Genomic DNA, 27,872 nt, shown 5'->3' on the forward strand with positions numbered 1-27,872 from the left:
TCTATTTGCAAAATTAATGTTTGGGAGTCTAACATTTACATTTCCTATTGACACGCTAAAGCTGAAGATATAAATAACCATCTTAAGACAAACGTATTGGTAAAACATCTTATGTGCCTAAAACATTTGCATAGTACTGTACATGTACTTTTATATCTGGTGTTTTTTCTTCCTTTTCTCATAAAGCAAATTATTCTGTGTATGTTATTGTAAATCTTTATGACTCTGGCAGTTAAACAAAAAGGACACCCATTCAGTCAGGTGTTACGTGATTTACCTTTTTATATAATACCAACAAAATACAAATCTAAAATTTTGTTGTAAATTTAATGTATTTTTTTATATGTTTGTGTATACTTGAGCAGTTTTTTATCATATGTTCTTTTCATGTGATCATCTCACTACAGTAAGCAGCCAGATGCATGGGTCTCGTTTTAGGCCACTTCTTCCATGTTGAACTACTATATCAAATATATTTTGAGTTTGTTTATTTACATGTTAGATGTACAAACATAAAAATATAACATTTAATTTACTCTGCATGTCATCAGCAATGGGTAATCAATCCTACATCAAGAGCCTCTTAATAAAAAATGAACAGTCTGGGTGACAGAATTGTCTTTGCTCGAAAAGCAATGCAATTCTTAATTCACATCATTATTAACATTAATACGACTTAAAAAGTAACCCAAAGACTGTCTGATTTTATAATCAAATCTGAGCATATGTATTGAACAAGTGAATGATGAGAAATAACTGATGGACCAAAAATGATCATTGTATCAACAAAACCCACTGAAAATACTGTGTACATCTAAGATTCTGTACTGCATACAAATGAAGAATACAAAGCAATGTACAGTATGTCTTGTATGAAGAAGGCTAAAATGCAAAAAAAGAGTACAATACAGTAACATGATCCTATTTTTTTACATAATGTACAACACATTCGAACTCGCAAAAATAATTTTAACTGCTTTTGCTGTCATTTCCACTACATCCTTAGTAGTGCTTTGAAGTTTTCAGAATATGGTAGACAACATATTTGACAAAAGATGACAGATTTCTAAGAACCGCCAATATACACCCAATAATTGACTTGCTCTTCTTTTTTAAATCCTCTTAATTTTGTTCTAACATAATCCAGGCAGTAATTAACATTTTTGGGCAAAACAGTGACTTTAGGGTTATAAAGGAATAAAACAGGCAGGGCCTTTGTCTTTAAGAAGGGTGCTCCATGTTGTAACTGTACGAGAAGCAGCTAGCTATCCATTCAATGGAAGTACAGTTCATTTCCTTCAGAAGAAAAACATCCCAATGAAGTAGAATGGAAAGTCTCATCTCTCACGAGCTCTCATCTCGTCAGGACCAAGAGGAAGTCATTAATCCACACAGAGTATGCAGCCAGGCAGCCAAGAACATTCAGGAATATTTGTCCCAGGTTAGTCAAGTTTAAAGGAAGCGCCAAATATGAATTCCATAAAGATGCTTTTGCAAAATTTAGGGGCGCAGAAATCTCAAAACTTTGGAGCGGAGGAATCTGATAAATGATTTGGGAAACATTTCTCTGGACTCTTGAGCAGTGTAGTTGAAGAAGTTTTGTGGATGGGCAAGGACATCAAATAGAGCCTTCATAAGCTTCTTGTCCTGTAAAATAAATGTGAAAAATCGCATGTTATAGAAATCAACAACAACAATACAGTGTATTTCATATGTTAACCACATGGTGGCACTACTGTCCCATTTTCCTATTGGAACCTATTTCTTTCTTATCTTTTTAGTCCTTGCTTCATAGTTCACCCAAAAATAAACAAATTATGTTATCATTTACGCATCATGTTTTTATAAACCTGTATGACTTTCTTCCTAAGGAAACGTTCAATAGTGAATGGTGACTGATACTGTCAGTTCCAAACATTTTGCCTAACATCCTCCTTGTGATCCATGGAAGAAAGAAAATAAAACATGTTTTCACACATTGAAAACTGTTTACCATACCTTGAGAATTTCTTGATGATTCTCAGAGGCATATAATCTTCCATCCCTTACAATGTCTTCAATTAGCTCCTGGTAGTCCTCTAAAAGAAAGATATTACACAGTGCATAAGGACTCCGCTTACTCATAATGCTTATCATACACAATCCAAACATGCACGGTAATAAACATCAGCAATCCTCACCATCGTAAGTGACGTAAGGTACTTGGAAGCCTTTCCCACTGTTCCCTTCGTTGGACCGGAACTGGATCCAGAGTTTCTTGGAACGGGAGGTGAAGGCGATAGGCCGCTCATACGTCTGGCATGTCTCATAGGTCGTCACTGAATTAGGCAGAGCTGTGGGAACAGCAGAGAAAGACTTTTCAGTTGTTTATTCGAGCCCCAGGTGATGGAGAGTCCTAATGAGCCCATCAAGAAGCTCCTCCCCCATTTCCTCACATGTGTATTCATTATTACCCTGCTAGCTATTCAGGAACTAACAGATTTAACACCATATCACAACCCTGCAACACTTACAGCTCTTCCGCATGACCAAATAGTCCCCACACTCGTCTTCAATGGGAAGGTAAATCTCAGGTACCACAACAAGTATTCTGCGCTTAGGAGGTGGGCTGATGGTCCAGGTGCATTCGACATTGGCTGGGTAGTTGCCGGGGTAGTTGGGGGATTCAATATAGCCAGTGAATTCTCCCAGCTCTCCTCCACAGTGCCTGTCTGTGAGGTGGCGTAAACAAATAATAAATTGTTGTGACTTCATAGAGAAAACTGATGTAGCATACTGACTCACAGGAAATAAAAGTTTTTCTTTTCATCTTTTTTTGTGTGAAGCAAATTATAATTCTTTTAGTGATGATATGTTCTTGAGGTTCACAAAATGGTAACACTTTACAATAAGGTTGTATTCGGTAACATTAGTTTACTATTTACAGTGTCTGTGATACTATGTATTTACATAAGTACTACGTAATACTTAGTAATGACATATAAAGTCTGTGTACATGTAGTTACTCAATATTATACACTTAAAAATACACTTTGTTATAGTTATTGCTGTAGTAGAATTTGTATGTAGAATTTTACTAACATGTAATCTGTGAACAATACTTTTTACTTCTTTTTTTAACTTTTTCATACCACTTATTAATCTGGGTTAATATTAATTTTAACATATAATTATACATTTATTTTATTCCAATTTTCTTAATTAAAAGTTGCATGAACAATGAACAGCTGTACTTTTATAAATTTAGCATTAACCAAAATTAAAAAGCTGTATTTTTTATAAATGAACCAAGATTAATAAATGATTAATCAAGATTACAAAATTCTGTTCATTGTTTATTCATGATGCCTAATGCATTTACTAATGTTAACAAAATACAACCTTGTTGTAAAGTGTTACCTACAAAAAGCTTTGAATCTTGGCTTACTTTTGCACTGCATGACGTTTGTGGATCCATCAAAATCGGTGCTCGTGTTTCCAGGGCAGGCAATGCAATAGTTCTGGCCAAATTCCATCTGATAAGTTCCAATAGGGCAGCGGATACAGCGATGGGTGCTCGTGTTGTAGTAATGTCCTGGGGAGCACTGAACTGTAGATACAACGTGTATTACTATTGTGTAATGAGAATTGCATCTTATAGCAGAACTCCTGTCTACACCACTGATAAGAGTGAGAAATAATGTCTGCAAAGAGATTTATTGAAGGTTTTAAAGCCATTACTGTGAAAATAAATACAGAGCTTTGTTTTCTTTAAAGCTCAAAAGATACCTTTAGTCTCACAGTCCTGGAACGACACAGCACCATCATATTTGGTCGTGAGGCTTCCTCCACATGGGAAACAGGATGTTCGACCAACCTCAGGCTGATAGGTGCCTTGTGGGCAGGGCAGACAGGGGACAAAGCCATCATGGGAGAAGTGACCGGGATGGCACTGACCTGGGATCAGAAAATGTTAAGACAATGCCAGACAAACCAGTAGAGTTCTCACAGAGCACTTTATTGCCTTTCAAAGAAAGCAAACTGCAATGATGTCATGCAAGTTCATTATCTAAGACAGTGCAGGCCTTCCCTTCTACCTCTAGTGACCATAATCAATTGGCTGCCACAGAGACAGACCCTAATAGCCCTTTTTGTTGTGTCTATCAGCAGCAAGCAGAAGACAGCATCTGTGCCTTTTGTGTTTGCTGAGCAGAAACATGGTGGTGCCTTTTTCTCTAAACACAAACAGACCTGGAATTTTTTGTTGGTGCAAATGAATCAGACATTTTAAGGATTTGCAGGACTGCATGAAATCCCCTTTCCCAACATACACAAACAAACACAAACACACACACACACACACACACACACACACACACACACACACACACACACACACACACACACACACACACTCAAAATCACTCAAGCTTAACAAGCCATGCGCCTGTGAGATTTTTATCAATACAGGTATGCTTCCCGCAGACTGCATAAACAAAAAACAGGATGTGATTCATACTATCTATTTTCTCAAAAAAGATTCCTTAAAGGAGTAGTTCAACAAATTTTTTTTTATGAAAAAGTATGCTATCTAAAGACACTTCAATAACCAAATGTTGAGACAAAATGTCTCTGATGTTAAATGTGTTGTGTAACAGCGGCATATTTAATAAGATAGCTACAATGAAGGGCAAGATTTTCAGTGAATTATGACTTAAATTTCAGTCTGTTCCTCATGCAAAGCTATTGTATCGCTTCAGTGGACTTAGAATAAAGTGCATAAGTCATAAGAACTACTTTTATATAATTTTTATGGTGCTTTATTTCAGGGATGCAAACTCATGGGGGTGAGCCATTCATAGCAGGTTTTCCAGGGGTATATTTTCATTTACTTTGTTTGTTGTATTTAAAGATTTTTTTTTTAAGTGTTTAAGCTTAAAGGAGTCACTTCAAGTGATAAATCGTACCAATCAAATTGGGCACCTTAGCTTCAAAAAGGTGACTTTAGCCATAAGATGAGTAGTTCACATCTTTTGACCGCCCCCATCCCCATACACTTTTATTATATAGCAATGAGCGGCCAGGATATTCTTAAAAAAGAAAGACATAGGAATTTGGAATGACATAAGGGGCAATAAATGACGCAGAATTTTCATTTTTTGGTGAACTATCCCTTTAAAAATGTTTGCCATACAAAAACCTCAATGGGATCGTGTAATGGTGAAAAAGATAGACAGACTTGTTCGTTCATGAGAGCGTCTCTGTGAAGTCTTACCACCACACTCTGAGATATTTCGTGCTCCTGCGGTTCTTGGGATTCCCCTCCCCTCGGGTCCTGGGCACACATCACAGGACACCTGCCCCTCTTCATCTTGATATGTCCCAGGGGGGCAAAGAAAACACCTTCCCTGTTCTCCGTCATAGTACGTGCCAACGCTGCATTTCACTAACACAGAGAAAAATTTCTAATTAGATAAAACCCATACTAAATCTGAAACTCTTGAACAACAAGGGCCTCACATTAAAGGGATAGTGAAAATAAAAGTTCTGTCACAAACTTTTCTTCCATGGAACACAAAATTAGATGTTTAGCCGAATGTTGGCCTCAGTAACTATTTACTATTATTGCATCCTTTTTCCATGCATTGAATGGAAAATCCATGCATTTCCATGCATTGAATGTTTTGACGTGAACACTTAGCGTCTGAGTACAGTCGAACTCTAGCCTTTCAATGTATACTCCATTTGACTCTGCCTGCATAAACAGGCAGTTGGAACATGTGCACTTTGAAAGCCATGAGATACTGGACTATTTATCTTCAGGAGTTTAGATCCACAAATATGTTTTTATATTTGTTCAGACTCGAGTTATACAAATGCAGGTATCTCCTGACCTCACACACGTGCACTTGATGTGCACATCCACTGTTGTTTTTATTACATCTTATTACATGTTGCATTTATTACATCTTCTTGCAGTTCTTTGTGACAGCCACGGCTCAACTTGCCACCTTGTGGACCCACTAATTACTGCAAATAATTCCTTGTGCATGTCCTTTCAGAGTATGGGCGGTTAGAAAAATCGGGCCACATGCATTCAGTGCTCGTGCTCTCTGCTGATCAAAAAATTTGCCTCACGCGTCCTGTACACAGACGGTGTTTGGTGTTTGCATTTAACTGAAGTATATACTTTGAGCTTTATTCTCTGCCTAAAATCTCATTTTGTGTTCCATAGAAGACAGAAAGTAATATGGGTGTAACAACATGAAGTAACTGATTACAGAAATTGTATTTTTGGGTGAACTAACCCTTTAAGCTGCTAAAGGAGGACTCCAAATCAACTTGATGAAGCTATGCCAAAAATTCAAACAAATAAGAGAACTGAGCCTTTGCACAGCTGCATAGTACCCCACATCAAACAGCCCACACACGCATACACAATCCCATTATAAGCACCCTCACCTTACTGAAGCAGATACCGAACAAGCTCAAAGAGAATATTTGCCTCGTACCTCACATAAACCTATGATGTCTGATTAAAGGGAGCGGAACAAAGTCTTTTTAATGTTTACTTGTTAAATGTGAAACTGCTCTGATTTATAGTGATGGTTTCCAAAGTGTTTTGCACACTTGCAACAAGCCACTCACTGCTATGGTTCAGTCCTTTAACCAAGTAAGCTTGGTCATTTAGAAATGTTCCTTTAATCTCAGTGTCTCTGTGCAAACATCCAACCGACAGAATTTAGACTAAACTTCTACTCCTAAGAGTTTATGGTAATGATGGCTAATTTCAAAAAGGCTTAAACAGCATGGCAATTATATGTGCCTCAGCAAATTGCCTGATTTTCCAAGAAAAGGAGAAAATGTAATTCTCTCAAGAGCAGTTCATTTTTTCAACTCTTTTGTTAATCCTGAATGACCGTGAGGAGCCACCGTCACATTGTCCTGACCAGCTTTTATTTGACACAGCAACAGAGTAAGAGAAGAGAGGAAAAGAGTGAAAGATAGAGAGAGAGAGAAAACCTTGAAGCCTTTCAGATGCAAAGTGACAATTCTATTGAATCCTCGAATTGATGGCTCCAAAGAGGTTTAAAGGACCTTTCACCTCTATTCAAGTCCCCCAGCTTTTGCCTATTTGATTACATAGGCATACACTATGGTATCACAGTGGTAAGGAGCTGAACCCAATAAAAGAGGTCAGGATTGTGAATCCCCCCATTCACTGGAGTCCAATCGCTCCTTGCGCCTATTGGGCAGAGGCCCAAACAGCTGATGCTAATTGATTCCCATGGTGTCACTGAAGTCAATTCTCTCTCGAGATGCTCACTGGCTGGGGTCATGCAGAGTGGCCCTGCCTAAGGAGGGATTTGGCACTTAAACTGCTTGCTTGAATAAACAGCCCTCTAAAACATACCCCCTTCAAAAACAAACAAGCAAACAATAACTCAGCACATTTATGGACAGGAATGGGAAACGGCAGCCAAGAGGGCAAACTCACACAAACGCTTCCTTTTGAGATTTTTTTGCTTTGCTGTTCATTTAGAGTTCATCTGTTAGTGTTTAATTAATACCCCATTAATAGGTTGCACAAGCCAATCAATGTTAGTCATTCAAATGTCAACATACAGTATATGACCATATATAAAGTACTGTCAAAGGCAGTTGTATAGTGAGGATGTTTTCAAAAATAATGCCATGAATAATTTTATTTACCAATTAACTTCATACAAAGTGCAGTAAACATAAAAAAAGTCTTGAAGAACTTGCCAAAGATTTATGTAATTCACCTGTCTTAGTTGCTTATTTCTCCTTATGTAATCCCAGACTGACTCAATGACCCTGTTTACAGGCACTTAAGAAAACAGTTTATTCCAGGGTTTTTAAACAAGTATGCTGATTTCTTACAGCATTTAAAGGATTAAGAGAATGTGTTTTTTAACACACCTAGGTTTCTTTTATGAAGAACACGGCTTAATGTGGACATGTAAACACATAATCTGCATTCTTACCAGCATTTTAGGGAGTGTGCATGTGCGTAAACAGACTAGAAAACAAGCGTCATAGGATGGAGCCCAAAAACAAGTCAGCACAATGGAAAGAATTCCACATTTCTGGGAGTACAGTGGGAATAATCACATGCACTATAAACTATACATATTTACACACACCAGTGTAAAATCCAGACTGTCCCTTATGTTCGTGCATATGCTCATACACTGAGGGAATCCCATACAATTTTGTAAGAGGGAAACCCCACTATTGCAGTGCAATTCCGCTGCAGGTCACAATAGAATGTGAAGGAAACAAACACAGAAACAATTCAGGAATATCTGGACATAAAGGTAAGAAACAGAGAGAAGTCTTCCTTGGAACCCATGTTTGTTATTCACACAAGTGTCGCTTGCTGAACGAGCCGCATGTATATGGGAGTAAGGAGAAAGCAACAAACACAGCTCATGTAAACGCATACAATGGTTTCGAGCCTTAAGCAGCTTTCTCGCAATAATCAGCTTCTGGTGTCCATGTAAACGTAGTCAATGTAGTTGGACTCCTTGGTCTACTTCTGTTATTTTCAATTTGCAAACGGAATGTTTCACAATCTTAAAATGTTATTAAAACACTAAGGCTGAAGATATAAAATAACAATCTTAAGACAAATATTTTTGGTGAAACTGTTGAAAATGTGCTTAAGACTTTTGCACAGTACTGTATGTATTTTGACATAAATTATTATATTTGAAATACAAGCTTTAATTAGGTAGAATATGTTAGGTATAATAAGGGTTCTGATTAATCCTTTTGGTTAAAAAATAAAGCATACGTTTCCATCTGCAAGGAAGTGTTGAAGTGGGGATTTTTTTCCACTCACTCCAGCAGCTAGAACAAGCCCCACTGGGAATTACAATGGAGTGGGCAAACTGAAAAGGCTAAACTGCACTTAGTGAAGCAAGCCAGTGGGGGAGGCCAGAACAAGGGGGACAAAAATATAGCCCTTTTCAGAGCAGAAGTTAAGGCTTGAATCAAGCTGGCACTTGGGCACTGCATGTCTGTGTACTTCAATCGTAACCTATAGGGATCATAGATTAACTTGTGAAAATCTTATAATCACCATGGATTCGGTTAATTCCTTTTTGGCAAGCATAAGTTATACATTTCACTTGGCATGGTAGAAATACTGCTTTTACGCGCAAAATAATGCAACAAAACTAAGGTGAGGGGCTTTATTGCTTTTTGTTGAACTCGTGGGACTTGCAATTTGTAAAACAATGAGGAGGGAGCTGGTCAACGGTCACCAGTTTTCTCACTTCACTCCAGTCCATTCTAATTTCCCAGTGGAGAATTAACCAACTCCAGTTCAAATGGATCAAACACTTAAAACCCCACCCCCCTGAGGCATAAAGGAGAGAAAGAGGTCCACTACAAACTCCCCATACTACTTCTAACTAGACTAGAGACAGGTAAGCAAATTATTCAGAGAGATCTATCAGCAATACACACAGTTAAGTCTAATGTATTCTTACTGGGCGAACAGTGTTTATTGTTATAGTGTTTTTTGGTTATAGTTCTCCTGTTCGAGCACATCCATACATTTCTTGACCAACGAAGAGCATTGATGAATGATTAAACTGACTATTTGTGGGTGTGGACATGATGTTCTTTACTTATTTTCCACAATGAACCAATTTTAAAACAAAATGTCAAATGTATTATAAACAGGCTTTGTTCGCCTAGGGTGCTTCAGTTCATCCAGGAGAAAAAAGTTTGGCTCCTTCCATTGTATAAAGTAAGCTTTACTGGCAAGGAAGAACTTCAGTGACTAAATCTCTCATTGCTTTTTGTACTGTTTTAGATACCTGATATAACCTTTAAAAGGCATCTGTTGTGTTTTGGATAATAGTTAGATAAAGGGATGCTGGTGTCCTCACCAGGATTCTTATAAGTAGCTTATCCAGCAAGACTTCCTTGGTTAACCAGCTTCACAATAATATTCCCAACAGCGCCAAACCAGTGCTCACCAAAATAAACCAGCCTGGACAAAGATGGATATTCATGCTGGTCTTAGCTGGTTTTTTCAACAGGAAAAGAAGCCTTTAGAGGGACTGACAGCCCTAAAAGAGCTGAGAGCCCAATTCCAAAAAAGCTCTGGTTGGTCTTCAATACTGCTGATACTAAGCCCCTAAAGATAATAGACTTTTCCACCATAAAAGAGAACAAACAATCTTTGCAGCCCTGTCATCTTAAAAAGACAATGTTGAGAGGTTTCCAATGCCTTATGTTGAAGACAATAATGTCAATGAGATACTGTTGAAGACAATAATTTCAATGAGATACTGTTGAAGACAATAAGACCCCAGACAAAGAATTTGGTTGTGCCTTTGCCTCGCATAGCTTTCAGTTGTTTATTCTAGAAAGAAACAAAAGAAGATGGATGCCAAGTGGAAATACTGTACCTAGTTGATCTGACGTCTGTCTGTCTATACTTTCACAACATGAACTTCAGTCTTAAAGCTGGAACTGCTTTGCAACAATAGCCACAAAAGTTCCACTCTCTCTTTCCGCAGTCTTGCCGCTTTATAAAGCTCATGCCAACTCTCTCTCCACACATATACTATATAACACCTAATATGTCAGTTAACTGGCCCACACTGATGCCAAATCCACTTCTTCAAAATAACAGTTCAAACATAGAATTTGCATTACTGTATCGGATATAATCTGATTCGTTCCAACTCGACATAATCAATGAACTGGAGAACAACCAAAATAAATAAGGACTAATGACATTTGGAAATGCAAAGTAAATAATGTCATGCATATGGGAATCTTGTTTTTTTCTTGTGCATTTGCAAGTTACCAACAAGCATGTAGAGCAAATCAGCATGTAACAGGGTTCCCACTCTTTTTGACCAATGAATTTCCATGACTTTTCCACACAATTATGATTACTGGATATGGATTTAGAAAATAATGTTATAGAGATTAGACTCAGAAAGAGCAACTTGTAGGTGAATAAATATTTCATGGATTTGTAGTTTACTACAAAAGTTTCCTTGACTTTCCCATGACTTTCAAAGATTTGATACATTTTCATGACTTTTTCAGGCCTGGAAATCACAATTAAAAAATTCCCTGATATTTCCAGGTTTTCCATGAGTGTGGGAACCCTGATATAAAAAACCTTTCTCCCCTTTTCTCCCCAATTTGGCATGCCCGATTTCCAATGCGCTCTAGGTCCTTGCAGTGGCGTAGTGACTCACCTCAATCTGGGTGGCGGAGGATGAATCTCAGTTGCCTCCGTGTCTGAGACAGTCAATCCACGCATCTTATTATGTGGTTTGTTGAGCGCATTACAGCGGAGACCTAGCATGTGTGTGGAGACTCACGCTATTCTCCACGGCATCCACGCACAACTCACCATGCGCCCCACTGAGAGCTAGAACTACATTATAGCGACCTCGAGGAGGTTACCCCATGTGACTCTAGCCTCCCTAGCAACCAGGCCAATTGGTTGCTTAGGAAGCCTGACTGGAGTCACTCAGCACGCCCTGGATTCGAACTTGTGACTCCAGGTATGGTAGACAGTGTCTTTATTTGCTGAGCTACCCAGGCCCCCGTAAAAAACATTTTTAACTGCTGAGCATCACTGACCACTCACCACATTTCTTGTCCAGCAGAACCTGTCCAGTGCCGCAGTGCTCAGGTAGGTCAGGAGGTCGGACAAGTTTTTTGGCCAGCTCGTACTCCGATCCAGCAAAGTGAAGATGGAACTGCTCCCGGTTGATGGACTTACGAAGAGTACGGATGGTCTTCCTCAGTCGCTTTTCAGAGCGCCGCCGAACACATGCCAGGTCACAGCCCTCTGCTAAGAGAAACAATGCATACCATATCTTGTCCACAAATACATAATAAACACACAAAGTTCCAAATGTGACAAACTCCCATAGTGTGCAAACATTCCTCTCCACTATGTAATGTAGAACTCTCAAACCACACTGCAAAAATAATCATCTTGCTTAGTATTTTTGTTTAGTTTTCCAGTATAAATATCACATTTACTAGACAAGAAAATATATTTTTTTAATTAGGTTTATTTCTGAGAAAAACAAGCCAATAGGGTATGAAAAATAAACTTAATTCAAAGGGAAAACAAGTTTATTTTTAATTACCCACTGGCAATAAGTTGCTTTTTTAAATTAAAACATAATTTTTCTTTTCTATTAAAAAGCTTTTTGTTAGATTATTACATTTAATATTTTTCTTGTTTATGTATCATTTTGATAGATTTCTCTAGTAAACAAGACTTAAAATAATAGTTCTACCAAAAATTTAAATTCTCTCATCATTTACTCGCCCTCATGTCATCCCAGATGTGTTTGACTTTCTTACTTCAGCAGAACACAAATTCTACAACAGCTATGCAGGTCCATACAATGCAAGTGAATGGGTGCCAAAGTTTTAAGTCAGCATAAAAGTAATCCATAAGACTTCAGTGGTTAAATTAATGTCTCCAGAAGTGATTTGATTGGTTTGGGTGAGAAGCAAATCAATATTTAAGTCCAATTTTACCATAAATTCTCCTCCCTGCTCAGTCAGCCTCCACTTTAACTTTCACATTCTTCTTCATGTATTTTTGGTGATTCACATTCTTCGTGCATGCCGCCCCTTACTAGGCAGGCAGAATTTCTATCAAAATGTACATAAATATTGATCTGTTTCTCACCCACACCTTTCATATCGCTTCAGAAGACATTGATTTAACCACTGGAGTCTTATGGATTACTTTAATTCTGACTTTGGGATTTTTGGATCTTCAAACTTTTGGCACCCATTCACTTGCATAGTATGGACCTACAGCGCTGATATATTTTTCTAGAAACCTTAAATTGTGTTCTGCATAAGAAAGCAAGTCACACACATCTGGGATGGCATGAGGGTGAGTAAATATGATACCATTTTTATTTTTGGGTGAACTATAATATCTTTAAACCTAATATCTTGTGCAATTTTGCCTCTCAAATAAATCTTCTTTTAAAGATGTTTTGATATTTTACTAGAAAGCAACACAAAAATCTGCATAAGACAATAATTGTTTGCAATGCACCTTCATACCCATCTTAAACCAGGAGATACTTTCATCTGTTGGCTAGTTTTAGTAACACAGCAGCAGGAGCAAGAAGAAGGGCGAGATGCAAGCAAGCAGTGAGAGCCATTGGGCTGAAATATACACATGCAGTGCAGCGAAACCAACCTGTTACCTCCTCCAGGTTCACATCCAGCTCAAACTGGGCCGTGATGGAGGACCCCTCCTCCTCACCAGCCTTCCTCCCGTGGCGACTGCGAAGCTGTCTGCTTGAAGAGGTACAGTGCAGGCTAACAAAGCTGAACTGGACATTCTCGATGGCTCTTTTATCTGAGTAAATACATATTAAAGACTTTAAAACTGTGGAAGAATTTCATGGAATACAGAGACCCTGACCATGAGACCCAGTCTCCATGAACTCTACAACACCAGGAGATTGTATTTAACTGAATGTTGTGTCTACAAATGTATTTTCATTATATTTGAGTATTACAGGATTCCTACACCTTTTGACCAATAACTTTTCCATTACTTTTCCAGTTGTTTGTGATTACTGCATAAAATATTTTGTTGTTTAGAGATTGCACTAATGAAGAACAATTTCTAGCTGAAATATTTTAGAACTGTGCATAACTAGAAAATGTATATTTTCAATGGAGAACTTTCCTTAAATCTTCCATGCCTAGAAGTCACAATTAAAAAATTTGCTGATATTTTTAAGGTTTTCATGACCGTGGGAACCCTGGTATTAAAAACATAAAGAGGAGCTAATTTATTTTCTGTCGTAACTTACTTCTCTTACAGTGGATAAAAGAGCAGAAACAATCAAGAAGTGGAGAAAAAAAATCACTTTCTTTAAAAACAAAAAAGAAAAATCTATTTTGGTCTTTCAAAAAGGAAGGAGGACAATGAAGGATGTGGGACCCTTTTCACACCCTGAGCCTAATCAGAGGTCAGTGTGATTGATGACCTGTTTAGCACTGTGTTGAAAAGCATGCCATGGCTAATTTCATCGAACCGTCTAACACTGCCACTGTGTAGCAACAATTCTAAGAAATCGAAATAGTTTGAACTTCCCCCTCACACTCACCACATTACACTGACCCCACTTATATTTAGAAATCCATAGGCATACATTAAGACTATATTTGGACATTTGCCAAATTTAAGTTTCAGATTTATTGACTTATTTCATGGGGGTCCTTTATTTAAAATGCATAAACTCCATCTTTACAACAGGGATTTAAAATACTGTTGACCCACTGCATCTTGCTCGCTGAATCTGTGCATATACTTGCTCTGAGAGGAAATACAAAGATTTGGTTGGGTAATCACGCGTTGTTTTTGTGCCCTAAAGCCTAATGCCCATGCAGACCTCTACACCAAAGCAAACAAAAACATTGCCACAGTGGTGGTTAATTCAGTTGTGTGACCTACAAAGCAGAAGCGCCAGTACCTGAAAGTGCTGTTCTGAAGCTCTGCGCAAGATTTTCCTGACTGCGTTTCAGATTGCATTTCCCCTGTCCAGATTTAAAGGTTGCAATGGCTTTAATTCCTGAGCCTGTAAAGGTAAGGACAACACCATGAACTTTCCACTCAGCACATGCATACTCTGAGGTTTCATGTCACAAGTCTTCAGAAGACATTGATTTAACCACTGGAGTCTTATGGATTACTTTAATTCTGACTTTGGGATTTTTGGAGCTTAAAAGTTCTGGCCACCATTCACTTGCATTGTTTGGAACAGCAGAGTTGAGATATTCTTCTAAAATCTTTGTTTGTGTTCAGCATAAGAAATAAAATTATACACATCTGGGATGGCATGAGGGTGAGTAAATGAGGGAATTTAAATTTTTGGGTGAACTATCCCTTTAATGTGTAAAACTCCTAAGTGAGCAAGCTAAGCGACTGTGGCAAGGTATTTTTGATTATGAAATATAAAGGAAAGTGCAACAATGATATTGTGTTCTTTCTATTATTTTTAAAACAATATGAACTAAAAGCAGCATACATCAACATGTACTCACCTGGGCAAAATGACCCATTCTCGTTCCATTGTCCTCTACTGAGGCAAGGCAAGGGCATGCCACAAGTCACTGTGTATGAATCCTCAGCCCCTACAAATAAACGTGAAGGTTTGAGGGATGCCCCAAGCAAACTCCAGCATACAGACATAAAAAAACATAATCCCAGCAAACCAAAGTTTTTAATGACTTACCACTGCTGATATGAACCTGAGACTGGCAAGTCAGGTAGCAATGCTCACCTCCTCCCTGCTTACTGCAGTTCAGAGTGGGTCTGGCAGGTGGAGGCACTAGGGGAGAGTCCTCTGCTTCTGAATGTGAAAATCACAATACTTAAAGGGATAGTTCAACCAAAAATGAAAATTCTGCCATCATTTACTCACTCTCTTGTTGTTCAAACCCCATATGACATTCATTCTTCCATGGAAGACAAAGGGAGATATTAAGCAGAATAAGAGCTACAGTCAGCATTCACTTTCATTCTATAGGAAATAAATATGCATTCATTCTGCCTTATGAGTCTGGGTTTGGAACAGCGTAAGGTGAGCAAATGATAACAGACATTTCAATGTGGGATGAGCTATGACTTTGAAAGTGGAGACATGGTATACATGCTGAGAGAAAGGTGGAAGGACTGAGTTAGAGAAAAAGATCACACTGGAAGCTCATCGATGCAGTATGTTCAAGATCAGAAGATGACTTAACAAGGCAGGAGAACATTTGTTTTTAACCACATACAAGATCTGAGTTAGACCGTTTTTATATCTGGTTGCTGAGCAGTGGCATATAGTGAGAGCCAGATAGAGAACAGAAAGAATCCCAAGTATCTCCTGTTTTTAACTCCTAGGATAAAGAACTGAGGCATATCGAGAGTAGGTGATTTCCATCTAAGCCAACATCTAGTCCGAAGTCCAGCATTCCAATGAACTCATCTTACCGATGCAGTCCTTCTTGTTCCAGTGCAGCTTGTAACCAGCGTGACAGTGGCACTCAAAGCTTCCCATGGTGTTCTCACAAGTGTGCTCACATCCTCCATTGTTCAAACTGCATTCGTTTATATCTGAAAATTGAGGAATCGACAAATGCCAGGTTTCCAGATTTCAATCAAGCAGGATTTTAGGTCTGTGTTTTTTTACTGTATTAATACTGTGTATAACTTCACATCTTCAGCAATTCATGACCTCAGTATTACAAGGATCTGTCTGCTCCCAGAATTGTTTTGAGATATATAGCTTTAGAGTTTCACCACTCTAGATAGAACTTTTCTCTTTTAAAATATTAGTATAAGAAAATACGTAGCACTTTATATTACAGTGCTGTTCTACATTAACTTACTATATAATTACAACAACTATAGTAATTACTAGGTACTAGCCCTAAACCTAACGCCAGTTCTTACCTTAACCCATATTAAGTACGTGTAGTTACCTAATATTAATTAATACTTTCTTGGGTAAGTACACTGTAAGTATACTGAAAGTGGACGTACTTTAAAATGAAGTGCAACCAGAAAATATTTGAAAAATACCAAAATAACCATACAAGAGCAGGATGTGTACTTCACTGACTAGGTCTATCTGCCTAACTTATCCTCATCCACATTATTAAAAAAAAAAAAATAAAGTAGGTTGAAAACTGTTTACTTAAAACTGTGGAAATTCTTAATTTTCAGTGGAGGAAACTGCTGTTCCAGTGTGGACGAGAGGTGTTAACGTAGCAAAATAAATGTGGTTCCAACTGAAAATGTGTGGACATGGACTCATTTTCTAACCAAAATTCCAGACTGAACCTTGGAAACTGAGATCAAACATAAAAAAAACCCAGTATGGATCTTTGATTTAATTATTTTTAGTTATACACAAAATTCTGGTTTCAATCCTTACCTCCACAATGGGCAAGCCCATATAGAGTGTAGCCCTTGTTGCACACACACTGAAAGCTACCAGGTGAGTTCACACAACTGTGGTCACACGTTCTCTCAAAATAGCACTCGTCGATATCTATAATCAAACCAAAATGAACAAACAGTAAATGTCAAATTACACCACTTCTACATCAAGCATGCTCTCATTGTCTGTTCAAAGGTCCCCTATTGAAAATTAAAGAAATCGTTTTTTAATTAATAACAGGGAGAGGTGTATTCCTCAGAAGACTTGAATCAAGGAGAGGAGCTCATCTGTGTGCTTCACCAGAATGTATTCTTAGAGCTGAGCGCTATACTCGTCGTCTGCGTTAAGGATCTTCAAAGGAATCTTGCAAGTCAATACTGGCACCATTCAAAAGACTCCTACTCTGTCTTATCTCCTAGCCTAGCAACACACACACAGATACAAACACCAACCCCCAAGTAGAGTTGGGTTGGAGCTATAGTGGAGGAACACAATGTCCTACCCTGGCATGAACGCTCGTCTGTTAGCAGCTTGAAGCCCTTCCGACAGCTACACTCGAAGCTGCCAATGGTGTTCCTGCAGTAGTGGTCACAGCTGCCGTTATGGAGCTCACACTCATCAATGTCTGAGAGACAGAGAAGGACCAAATCACACTGCAGAACATAGATAGACTTATAAGATATGAGATTGAACTGCAGTCAAGGCAGACACCATATTTAATTTGATGCTAATGAAAACTAAGCCATGAGGGATAGATCAGCACAGTAAGTAAAATCAAAAATATTATTTTTCAGTGTTTTTCAAACATTTTGATGCCAAGCATCCCTTTGTGATGATTCCCTTGTGGGAGACCCCCTTCCTGAAAAATAAAACGCAGTTATACTGTATATTTTTATGTAAAAAAAAAAAAAGACCCATTTATACTGTGTGAGAAAATAGTGAGCATGATATAATTTATACTGGATTTGTTTACATAATTTTTCTGTTCTTTGCCAAATTATTTGCTCTTATATTGCAGCTGAACGTATGTGATGCAAAACTGTATGTGTTGCAAAAAAAAATGGCTGTCAATAGAAAGAAAAACAATTGTGATTAATATTAGGATTTCCGACCAGCCTTTAGAAAGCAGAATGACATAATAATGTAAAATGTTCAGTATTTACCATTTTCTTCCATTTTGTTTTACACTTTTTTTCTCTGAAATTTTCTGTGGACCTCCTTGTCCCCCAGGTGTCCCAAGACCACAGTGTGAAAAACCTTGTCTAAGATAAGGGTAATTTGTTTCAATCTGTTTTCCAGAGCTTTTGTTCAAAGTTTTTTAAATATTTATTTTCAGTGTTCTGCCGGCTGAACAACTGACACAAAGTCCAACCCATTGAACAGATTAAATGTCCCTCACAGTTTTGTTTTCATTTGCATCAAATATGGCATCTACCCTGACTAAGGTCCATAAAATGTGAAAAATGTTGATGCAGACCTTTGCAGGACTTGACATCCGGTTGGAGGGTGAATCCCACCGGGCAGCTGCAGCGAACACCTGTAGATGTGTCCTTACAGGTGCTGTCACAGCCTCCATTATTCACTGCACACGTCTCTGAAGAGTGAATGAAAGTGTTAGAGAGGGCAGGACTGTGTGAGAGAGAGCATCAGGCATAATAAATGTAAATCAGTAATCTAATGACCGATCAGTTCATTATTAGTCTGTGCTTAAAAAGCCTGTGGGTCAATCTCACAAAGCCTGTCAAGAACATGGTTGGGTCATATTTCACTCCAAAATCAAGAGAAAATATACTATTTACCAAAATATTTTTAAATATTAAAATACATGTTTTAGAGGGGAAAAAATGTGAAGCCTTTTTTTTTAGGACAATTATGATTCTTTTGCATTGTGACATTAAAGGGATTGTTCACCAAAAAATACAAATTCTCTCACAATTTACTCATCCTCATGTCATCCCAGATATGTATGACTTTCTTTCTTCTGCAGAACATAAACAAAGATTATTAGAATAATATCTCAGCTATGTAGGTCCTTACAATTAAAGTGAATGGTGATCAGACCTTTATAGCTCCAAAAATCACATAAACGAAACAAAAAATCAAAACAGTGCTTGAATCCATATATTCAGAAGCCATCAAATATGTGCTGGTGAGAAACATCAAAATAAAAGTCCTTTTTTTTTTTACTCTAAATCTCCACTTTAACTTTCACTTTCAGATGTGAAAGTGAAACAAACAGGCACCACATGTGACTTTCAGATGTAAATGTGAAAGTGAAGATCTGTTTCTCACCCACACCTATCATATCACTTCAGAAGATATGGAATTAACCACTGGAGTCTTATGGATTACTTTTCTGTTTCCTTTTATGTGATTTTTGGAGTTACAAAGGTCTGATCACCAGTCACTTGAATTGTATGGACCTACAGAGCTGAGATATTCTTCTAAAAATCTTAATTTGTGTTTAGCACATCTGGGATGGCATGAGGGTGAGTAAATGATAAGAGAATTTTCATTTTTGGGTGAACTTTCCCTTTAAATACATGAGTATTAAGCACATACACCACCAATTCCCAATTTTCATTCATTTATTCAGGAAAAAAAATATTGTACTTAAATTGTAATGTATTATATACAAGATGTATTCAAACTAAATTAATTTGGACAAGATGTTTCTTTTACTGTATAAGAATAATGAGAATTATCCATTAGAAAACACAAAAGTAAATCATCTGAATGTAATTCAGAAATGACAATGGTGGGTGATTTCTTATTTGTCATGAAAATGCAGCATTATATAGACATGTTCTTCATGATTCATTGTAACACACTATAACATAATGCTCACATATAGAATGCCAAGGACAGAAAGTGTAATATGTAAATATGAGATGGCAAGGCAAACACAACACTCAGCACGATACGGTAAACGTCCCAAGCCCCTTTCCTCTCACTGCATGAGCAAAACTGGTGAAATGTACCACTCCATCACCAGGGCATATTTTACAAGAAAGGAATCAGAGGTGGTGAAGTGCAGGTTCCCAGTCATTTCACAGTTTACCCAAAAGACTTTGGAATGCCCAGTCCTGCCTGGCTAAACTCCAATAAATATACACACTATAGGCTAACATGAAATTTCCTGGTTTTCTAGACCAAACAATTATATATCTCATCCTATTTCTCTAAATAAAACGGAATACTTTCTTGAACCGATGCATGTATCTGTACTTTGATTATCTATAGAGATTGTGGGAACATTTTACCCATAAGCAGTCGACGCTTGACTCGTTTGTCTACCTCGGCCATGGATGTGGCATTGTGGTCAGAGGTGGTGGGGGCTGTTTCATCCCTTTCTGTAAAACACAGACAAAAAACATGAAACAAACATAAACAATGGCCATAGTAACAGAAGTGAGATATTGGGTTAGTATTACAGAATAAAATAATAATCTCGAACAATCTCTTTGTTTATTAACAATCACATTTGCTATTGCTTTAGATTTGGGGATTTAAACAAACACCTGAACACTTGTAATAAACGTATCTCCATATCTTGTCCTGCACCGTTTGTGCTGTGGAAATGATTAATTATAGCTCAAATTGTGCAACTTGTTGAAGAGATGTGCTATTACAGTTGAAATCTGAATTTTACATACACCTTATCCAAATATATTTAAACTCAGTTTTTCACAATTCCTGACATTTAATTGTAGAAAACATTCCCTGAATTAGGTCAGTTAGGATCACTAGTTTATTTTAAGAATGTGAAATGTCAGAATAATAGTAGAGAGTGATTTATTTCAGCTTTTATTTCTTTAATCACATTCCCAGTGGTTCAGATGCTTACATGCACTTTATAAGTATTTGGTCAGCATTGCCTTTAAATTGTTTAACTTGGGTCAAATGTTTTGGGCAGCCTTCCACAAGCTTCTCACAATAAGTTGCTAGAATTTTAGCCCATTCCTCCATACAGAACTGGTGTAAGGCCTACTTGCTCGGACACGCTTTTTCAGATTGAGGTCAGGGCTTTGTGATGGCCACTCCAATACCTTGACTTCATCAGACCAGAGGACATTTCTCGAAAAAGTAAGATCATTGTCCCCATGTGCACTTGTAAACTGTAGTTGGCTTTTTATGGGGGTTTTGGAGCAGTAGCTTCTTCCTTGCTGAACAGCCTTTCAGGATATGTTGATATAGGACTCATTTTACTGTGGATATAGATACTTGTCTACCTGTTTCCTCCTGAGTGGAATGAAGGCTGGGTGGTCCCATGGTGTTTATACTTGCGTACTATTGTTTGTACAGATGAACGTGGTACCTTCAGGTATTCAGAAAGTTGTTTCTGAGGTCTTGGCTGATTTCTTTTGATTTTCCCATGATGTCAAGCAAAGAGGCACTGAATTTGAAGGTAGGCCTTAAAATACTTCCAAAGGTACACCTCCAATTAAGTATATCCCCTATCAGAACATAATTGTCTAATTGTCTAAAGGATTGATATAATTTTCTGGAATTTTCCAAGCTGCTTAAAGTCACAGTTAACTTATGTACACTTCTGACCCACTGGAATTGTGATATAGTCAATTAAAAGTGAAATAATCTGTCTGTAAACAATTGTTGGAAACATTACTCATGTCATGCACAAAGTAGATGTCCTAAACGACTAGTCATAATGACTACAACCTAAGTGTATGTAAAATTCACATTCACAAACATCCCTTTGACCTACTTTAAAGGAGGGATCCCAGCCATATCTAGGGACAAGTATATCATAGAAGCTCTTTTGACATGGGCCATAAGCAACCACCCAGAACACCTTAGTACCAATGGCATAGTAATTTACTATAGACACTCACAACACCTTTAGTAACCACAAAGAAATGCCCTGGCAGGGGCCTGGGTAGCTCAGTGATAAAGACGCTGGCTCCCACCCCTGAAGTTCACTAGTTGAAATGCCAGGGCATGCTGAGGGACTCCAGCCAGGTCTCCTAAGTAACCAAATTGGCCCTGTTGCTAATGAGGGTAGAGTCACATGGGGTAACCTCCTCATGGTCACTATAATGTGGTTTGTTCTCGGTGGGACACGTGGTGAGTTGAGTGTGGATGCCGGGGTGGATGGCGTGAAGCCTCCACACGCGCTATGTTTCTGTGGCAATACACTCAACAAGCCACGTGATAAGATGTGCGGGTTGACGATCTCAGATGCGGAGGCAGCTGGGTTTCGTCCTCCACCACCCAGAGTGAGGCGAATCACTATGTGACTACAAGGACTTAAAAGCACATTGGGAATTAGGCATTTCAAATTGGGAAAAAAAGGAAGAAGAAAAAAGAAATGCCCTGGCAACCACCCATAACATGCTGATGGTAACATTTGAACAGGTAAGCAACACTCTAATTTTTTCCCCAAAAAGTAAAAGAATTGTTACACCAAAATTCTATACAATTAAGACTCTTATGAAGTTACATAATTAGCCATAAGATATGATGATTCCCTGTGAGCAGTGAGCTCTCCATTCACATTTACAGTGAATAAGGTGCAGGAGCAGTTATCAATCCAATCTACAGCAGTACACTGTATATCACATTGTGCTATCATGTTTTCCACTCTGGCAACACACTATCGAAGTCTGATCAAACCAAAATAGCTGATAAGTTCACCTCTTCATAAACAAAACATATCTTTGATGGCAAACAATGCCACACAAAACGACCTCCCTGGCTGCCTGCTTCTTCTTAACCATTGTGGTAATGTGATGTACTGTTCACTGATCAATAAAGATCTTTACATTCTATGCTTCAGGACAATAAAGAAGAGCAGAGCATGGAAAATGCTTGCAGAATAGAGGGAGAGACCTTGATAAACGCAGACCTCACACACACACAGCCTGCAGGCTCCACATTATCTGATAAAGTGCATGTTTGTGTGTATTTTATTCTATGAAAGATTTCTATCGCATCTTTGCACAGAAGTGGATCAAATAAAGCTTGGCTTAAAGTAGTTCCAAATACTTGCCAAGAGGCGAACTTCAAACACTGGCTGGAGAATTCAACAAACTAAGTGTGTTTTAGGTAGAGGAGGGTAAAAATGCAACAAATGCATTAAAACCAGTAGAGTGGCCTTACCTACACAGGTTCTGCCATCGACGTGTAGCGCGTACCTGACGTGACACCTGCAGATGGGCCCCTGCTCTGTGTCCTCACAGATGTGCTGGCAGCCCCCATTGCCATGGTTACAGGTCACTATGCAACAGAACATAAATAGTGTCACATCAACAGCTCCAGCGAGTTGTGCTGTGGTATTTCTCAGGTTAATGGTGGGTCAAAAATGCAATTCACACGTACAGATGCAGCCTCGCTGGTTCTTGGCCAGCTCAAAGCCTGGCCGGCACTCACAGGCTACGCCACCTTTCGGCGTTTCCTTACAGATGTGAGCACAACCGTGTTCTTTATTCATGCAGCTCAGGCCTTCTGTGAGGAAGAGATACAGTCAGACATTCTGAAACACATTTTTTTTTTACTGTATCATCAAAAACATATAAACTGAGTCGATTAAAATAAAAAATAAAAACACTCTGGACAAAAACCTTAAGCAAACCTTCTGCATTTTTTTGTGGGAAGTATGGGCTTTGTATACTTCTTAAATAAAGTTAACAGATAAATCATGACATCCATAATCAGTTTTAATAGAGGAACAATTATCCGAACAGATAGATATGAATGACTAAACACCTGTTCTTTTCAAATTCAATGCCATTTAACACCACACAAACTGACCTGACATCAATAACATGTCTCTAGATCACTAGAGGGCTATACTGTATGTGTTTTACCATTGCCCTGCTGAAAAATGCTGAGGCATCCCTGGAAAAGACTTCTTCTAAGTGGCAGCACATGTTGATCCAAAATTTTTACATATATTTCTGCATTAATGGTGTCCTCACAGATGTGCAATTTACTCATGCCATGGGCACTGGCAGACTACCATGCCATAACAGACACTTAATTTTGGACTTGATGCTGATTAAAGCATGCATGGTCCTTTTTCTCTTTGACCCGTAGAACACAAGGGCTGTTTTTTATTTATTTTTTCGTATTTCATCGGACCACAAAACACGATTCCACTGTTCTACTTTCAATCTAAGATTAGACCGAGTCCAGAGAAGTTGGAAGCGCTTATGGACATTGTTGATGTAGGACTTCTGTATTACATAGTAAAGTCATAACTTGCATCTGTGTATGCAGCGGCAGGTGGTATTGACTGGCAAAGGTTTACCGAAGTATTCCTGAGCCCATGTCATGACATCCATTACAGACAGTGATGTCTGATGGATCAGAGATCACTCACATTCATGAGTGGTTTTCCAGCAGGACAATGCCAAACCACATGCTGTTCTGATTACAAGTGGCTGTTTAAGCAGGGAGTGTGGGGGCTAAATTGGCCTGCATGCAGTCCTGAACTTTGTCCAATTGAGAATGAGTGACACATTATTAAGGGAGCACAATACGGCAATGAAGGCCCCGTACAATTGCACAGAAGACCTGCGTAATGCATGAACAGGGAAAATTCCACTTGCTAAACTTAACAAACTTGTGTCTTTAGTGCCTAAATGCTTAAAAAATGTTATTAGAGGAAATGGTGATGTTTCACAGTGGTAAACGCACGACTGTCCCAATGTTTTTGGAGCGTGTTGCAATCATTTGATTTGAAACAATTTACAAAGTAAACCACAAAATAATGTGTTGTATTACTTTCAATAGGGCACAGGGCGAATATAATTTACAAACTCTTTTTTGGTTTTATAAGCATTTTCCATACTGTCCCCACTTTTTTGGATTTGGGGTTGTAAATCATGACATCCCTAATCAGTTTTTAGAGAGGAAAAAATGTCTGAATGCACCTAATTATGAACAGCCAAGCACCTGTTTTACAATTTTTCTTTGCAATTTCAATGCCATTTAACACCACACAATCTGACATGACATCAATAGCGTGTCAGTGGGTCAGTGTAGAGGGCTGGTTTCCTCCCATTCACAGGATTTAGCAAGTTTACCCAGAGAAACCAAATGGAGTGGAAATCCTTGCAAACCTTAGCTCGATTTACTGAGGGGACAACAATACTCGCAGCTGAGAAGCTACAGACACATAAAAAGTTTTTTTATTCTCATCTTATGACACAGGCCACAAAGCCCTGAGTGTTGCAGTTATTAACTTGTTTTGTTCCTCTGAACATGGGGCTCCCTTTCCCACAGCATGGGCCCTTTGGAAGTGAACTGCTTTAGATAATGCCCTGGAGAGGGAATCCAACTTGAAAGCTGTCATTCACCATTGTGCTGTCAATCATGATCTTATGTGAGAACATTTATAAATTAGCTTGGCTCTGCTTTGCTGTTACCCCTGATTTGGCTCAGTGACACCTCTGCAAATGCACACTATAGTAAACAAAACAAGCCTCTGTTGATACTAATGTAAAACTCCAATTGTAGCTTACTAACCCAGAAAAATGTCAGGATTTTAAATAGACCCTTATGAATAGTCACTGTCCATATTTTAATTGTGTATGTGTCACATATGGACAAAACAGATTGATGCACACTGATTAATTCATCCCTCTCAAATGTTTAATTTCCAATGAGGTCATGTGATGAGCATGGTAGATTGAGCCAGGTAAAAGTTGAGAGTATGTAAAAGTCGAGCTTCTCACCCACGGAGCGATGGATGCATGTGTGTTGATTGTCACTCAGGAAAAAGCCTTCCTTGCACCGGCACTCATAGCTTCCCATGGTATTGACACATATATGCTGACAGCCACCATTGTTGAAGACACACTCATCCACATCTAGAGACAGAGAATGTCAAAGCTGTGACCATGTCAGCACAAAAACCCACATTTCCATGTACCACCGAAACTTTGTCAAGGTAATTTGACTCCTACATACAAAGAAATCGTGAGTCATAATTTGGGAAATGTACTGAGGGCTTACTCAAACAAATTATGCAGTATTGTAGACATTGTACAAAACATGTAGAACATATGTATGTAGAATTCACACTGACAGACATTTTAGCTCATTTCATAGCTGTTGATTCTTATCATAAACATAACGTCAACAACAACAGGTCAGCGTAACTGAGGAAATTCTGTTCCAAAATACTTGTAGCATATAGTGAGAATGACTCCTCCGATGCAAACATTAACTTTCACCCGTCACACATGTGTATACACAAAAATCCCTGATTTCCTCATGGCTTTACTCTCACCGAGACAGTTGTGTCCATCATGTGCCAAATGAAACCCATCAAGGCAAGTGCAGCGATAATTGCCGGGTATGTTGTTACATTCGTGTACACAGCCACCATTGTACACAAGATCACATTCATCAATGTCTAGGAAAAGGAACAGAAATCACGGATGATGAATGTTTGCAATTTCTGCATTATATAGACATTGCACATCCATGACAACAACAATGAGCTCATAATGACTTAAAAAGGCATTTGGAAGAAAGTAAACATCAATTCCCTTTTTTAACTGAACACGTTTGATTCAACTTGCAATGCAAAAAAAAAAAAAAAAAAGACAAAGAAAAAGATTTTTTCATTTGCTCACTCAATAGGCAGAAGCAATAAGAAGAAAAAGAAATAAAATATTTCCTTTTTCAGATGAAAACTTGATCTGACCCATTCAAATACTTCAGTTGGTGTAACTCAATGTGGTCAGTTTAATTAAAATAATAAATATGTTTTTCTTATTTGAAATCATTTAGGCCTATCAAATATTTCTGCATTACCACATATTTTCTGACAAAACATTTTACAGTGTAACATTCAGTATTTATTCAACATTTACATTTATCATTTTAATTGACAGTAAGCAATATAGTTATTAAAAAAGAGAGTTATTTCAGATTAAATGTCTAGTCTAGAAACAGGGAGATGTTAAAAAAATAAATAACAAATACCTTCGCAGTGTTTCCCGTCTCCTTTAAATCCTGTTTTACATATGCATTTGTATGAAGTTGGGGTGTTTTGACAAATAGCGTCAATGTGACAGGCATCGCTTCCCTCTGCGCACTGATCTGAATCTATGGGTCACAGTGCAACAGCAACATGAGACAGAAACTCGTTATTACCATTTCCATCACTTTACTTAGATGTTGTTCATATTACGGCGTAATGGCATATACAAGTAGGCTACTTAGTAAAACGAATGACATACACAATTAGTGGAATTTAAATGGAAATGATTAACATTAAATTACTGTTGAATTAATAAGTTTCTTGTACATAAACTTCGTTATAGCTACGGATGCAGTAATTAATCAGATCAATATCACATGTAACATGTGCAACCTGGACATTGTAATGTGTTACTCCAAAAAAATACGTATGTCTTTTGCCAAAAATAAAAAACTAAAATGCAAGTAAATTAGAAGTTACAGAATATAAACCCATAGGCTATTCTACATTTTCTGTTTCATGCACGCTTTATCTGTGGCCAAAATGTAAAGAAATGGGGTATCAGAACGAGAGAAGGTAAACAAGTCACAAAGGCGTGCAAATTGAAATTGCGCGTTTAAAGCATCGGATGTAACAAAGTGAAGACTCTTACCAGTATTGTGAGGAAGTGCGGCGCTTTGGCGAGTATTTAACAAGAGCAAAAACAAACAGAGGAGCAGTGCAGTCCAAACAGCTCCCATGGTGATCAGTTCAGAGTTGAGAGTCGAACTCAAAAAAGACGCGTTTACTCGAAAGCAAGTGAGCCGCTCATTTTCATCCGCAGTTTGTCAGACGATTCGCGCTTGTGAGCGCTCCAAAAGAAGATGTGTGCATGAGAGGGAGCGCTCTGTGTGTGTGTGTGTGTGTGTGTGTGTGTGTGTGTGTGTGTGTGTGTGTGTGTGTGT

General features: G+C 38.2%; 1 protein-coding gene across 5 annotated transcripts; it reads right to left on the reverse strand.

Annotated features, from left to right (window-relative positions):
- Positions 1-338: 338 nt before the first annotated feature.
- On the reverse strand, positions 339-27,809 carry LOC127649121 (signal peptide, CUB and EGF-like domain-containing protein 2). Of its 5 annotated transcripts, none has more exons than XM_052134103.1 (23): positions 27,581-27,809; positions 26,931-27,053; positions 26,230-26,355; positions 25,673-25,807; positions 23,313-23,438; positions 23,094-23,210; positions 20,237-20,326; positions 18,451-18,567; positions 17,476-17,598; positions 16,968-17,084; positions 16,022-16,144; positions 15,279-15,392; positions 15,088-15,177; positions 14,517-14,621; positions 13,229-13,390; positions 11,636-11,842; positions 5,255-5,425; positions 3,769-3,936; positions 3,428-3,589; positions 2,514-2,711; positions 2,181-2,333; positions 1,999-2,078; positions 339-1,647 (listed from the first exon to the last, which is right to left on the reverse strand). In XM_052134103.1, the coding sequence occupies exons 1-23, from the start codon at positions 27,666-27,668 to the stop codon at positions 1,501-1,503; spliced, it is 3,042 nt and encodes a 1,013-aa protein (XP_051990063.1). In that variant the 5' UTR covers positions 27,669-27,809; the 3' UTR covers positions 339-1,500. The 5 variants fall into 5 exon arrangements, with proteins under 5 accessions (XP_051990063.1, XP_051990055.1, XP_051990047.1 ...); XM_052134095.1 differs by having other exon boundaries at positions 340-1,647; positions 15,279-15,395; positions 23,313-23,435; XM_052134087.1 differs by having other exon boundaries at positions 340-1,647; positions 11,636-11,839; positions 15,279-15,395.
- Positions 27,810-27,872: the final 63 nt, after the last annotated feature.

The sequence above is a fragment of the Xyrauchen texanus genome, chromosome 1 (assembly GCF_025860055.1).
Source record: "Xyrauchen texanus isolate HMW12.3.18 chromosome 1, RBS_HiC_50CHRs, whole genome shotgun sequence".
Classification (NCBI taxonomy): domain Eukaryota; kingdom Metazoa; phylum Chordata; class Actinopteri; order Cypriniformes; family Catostomidae; genus Xyrauchen; species Xyrauchen texanus.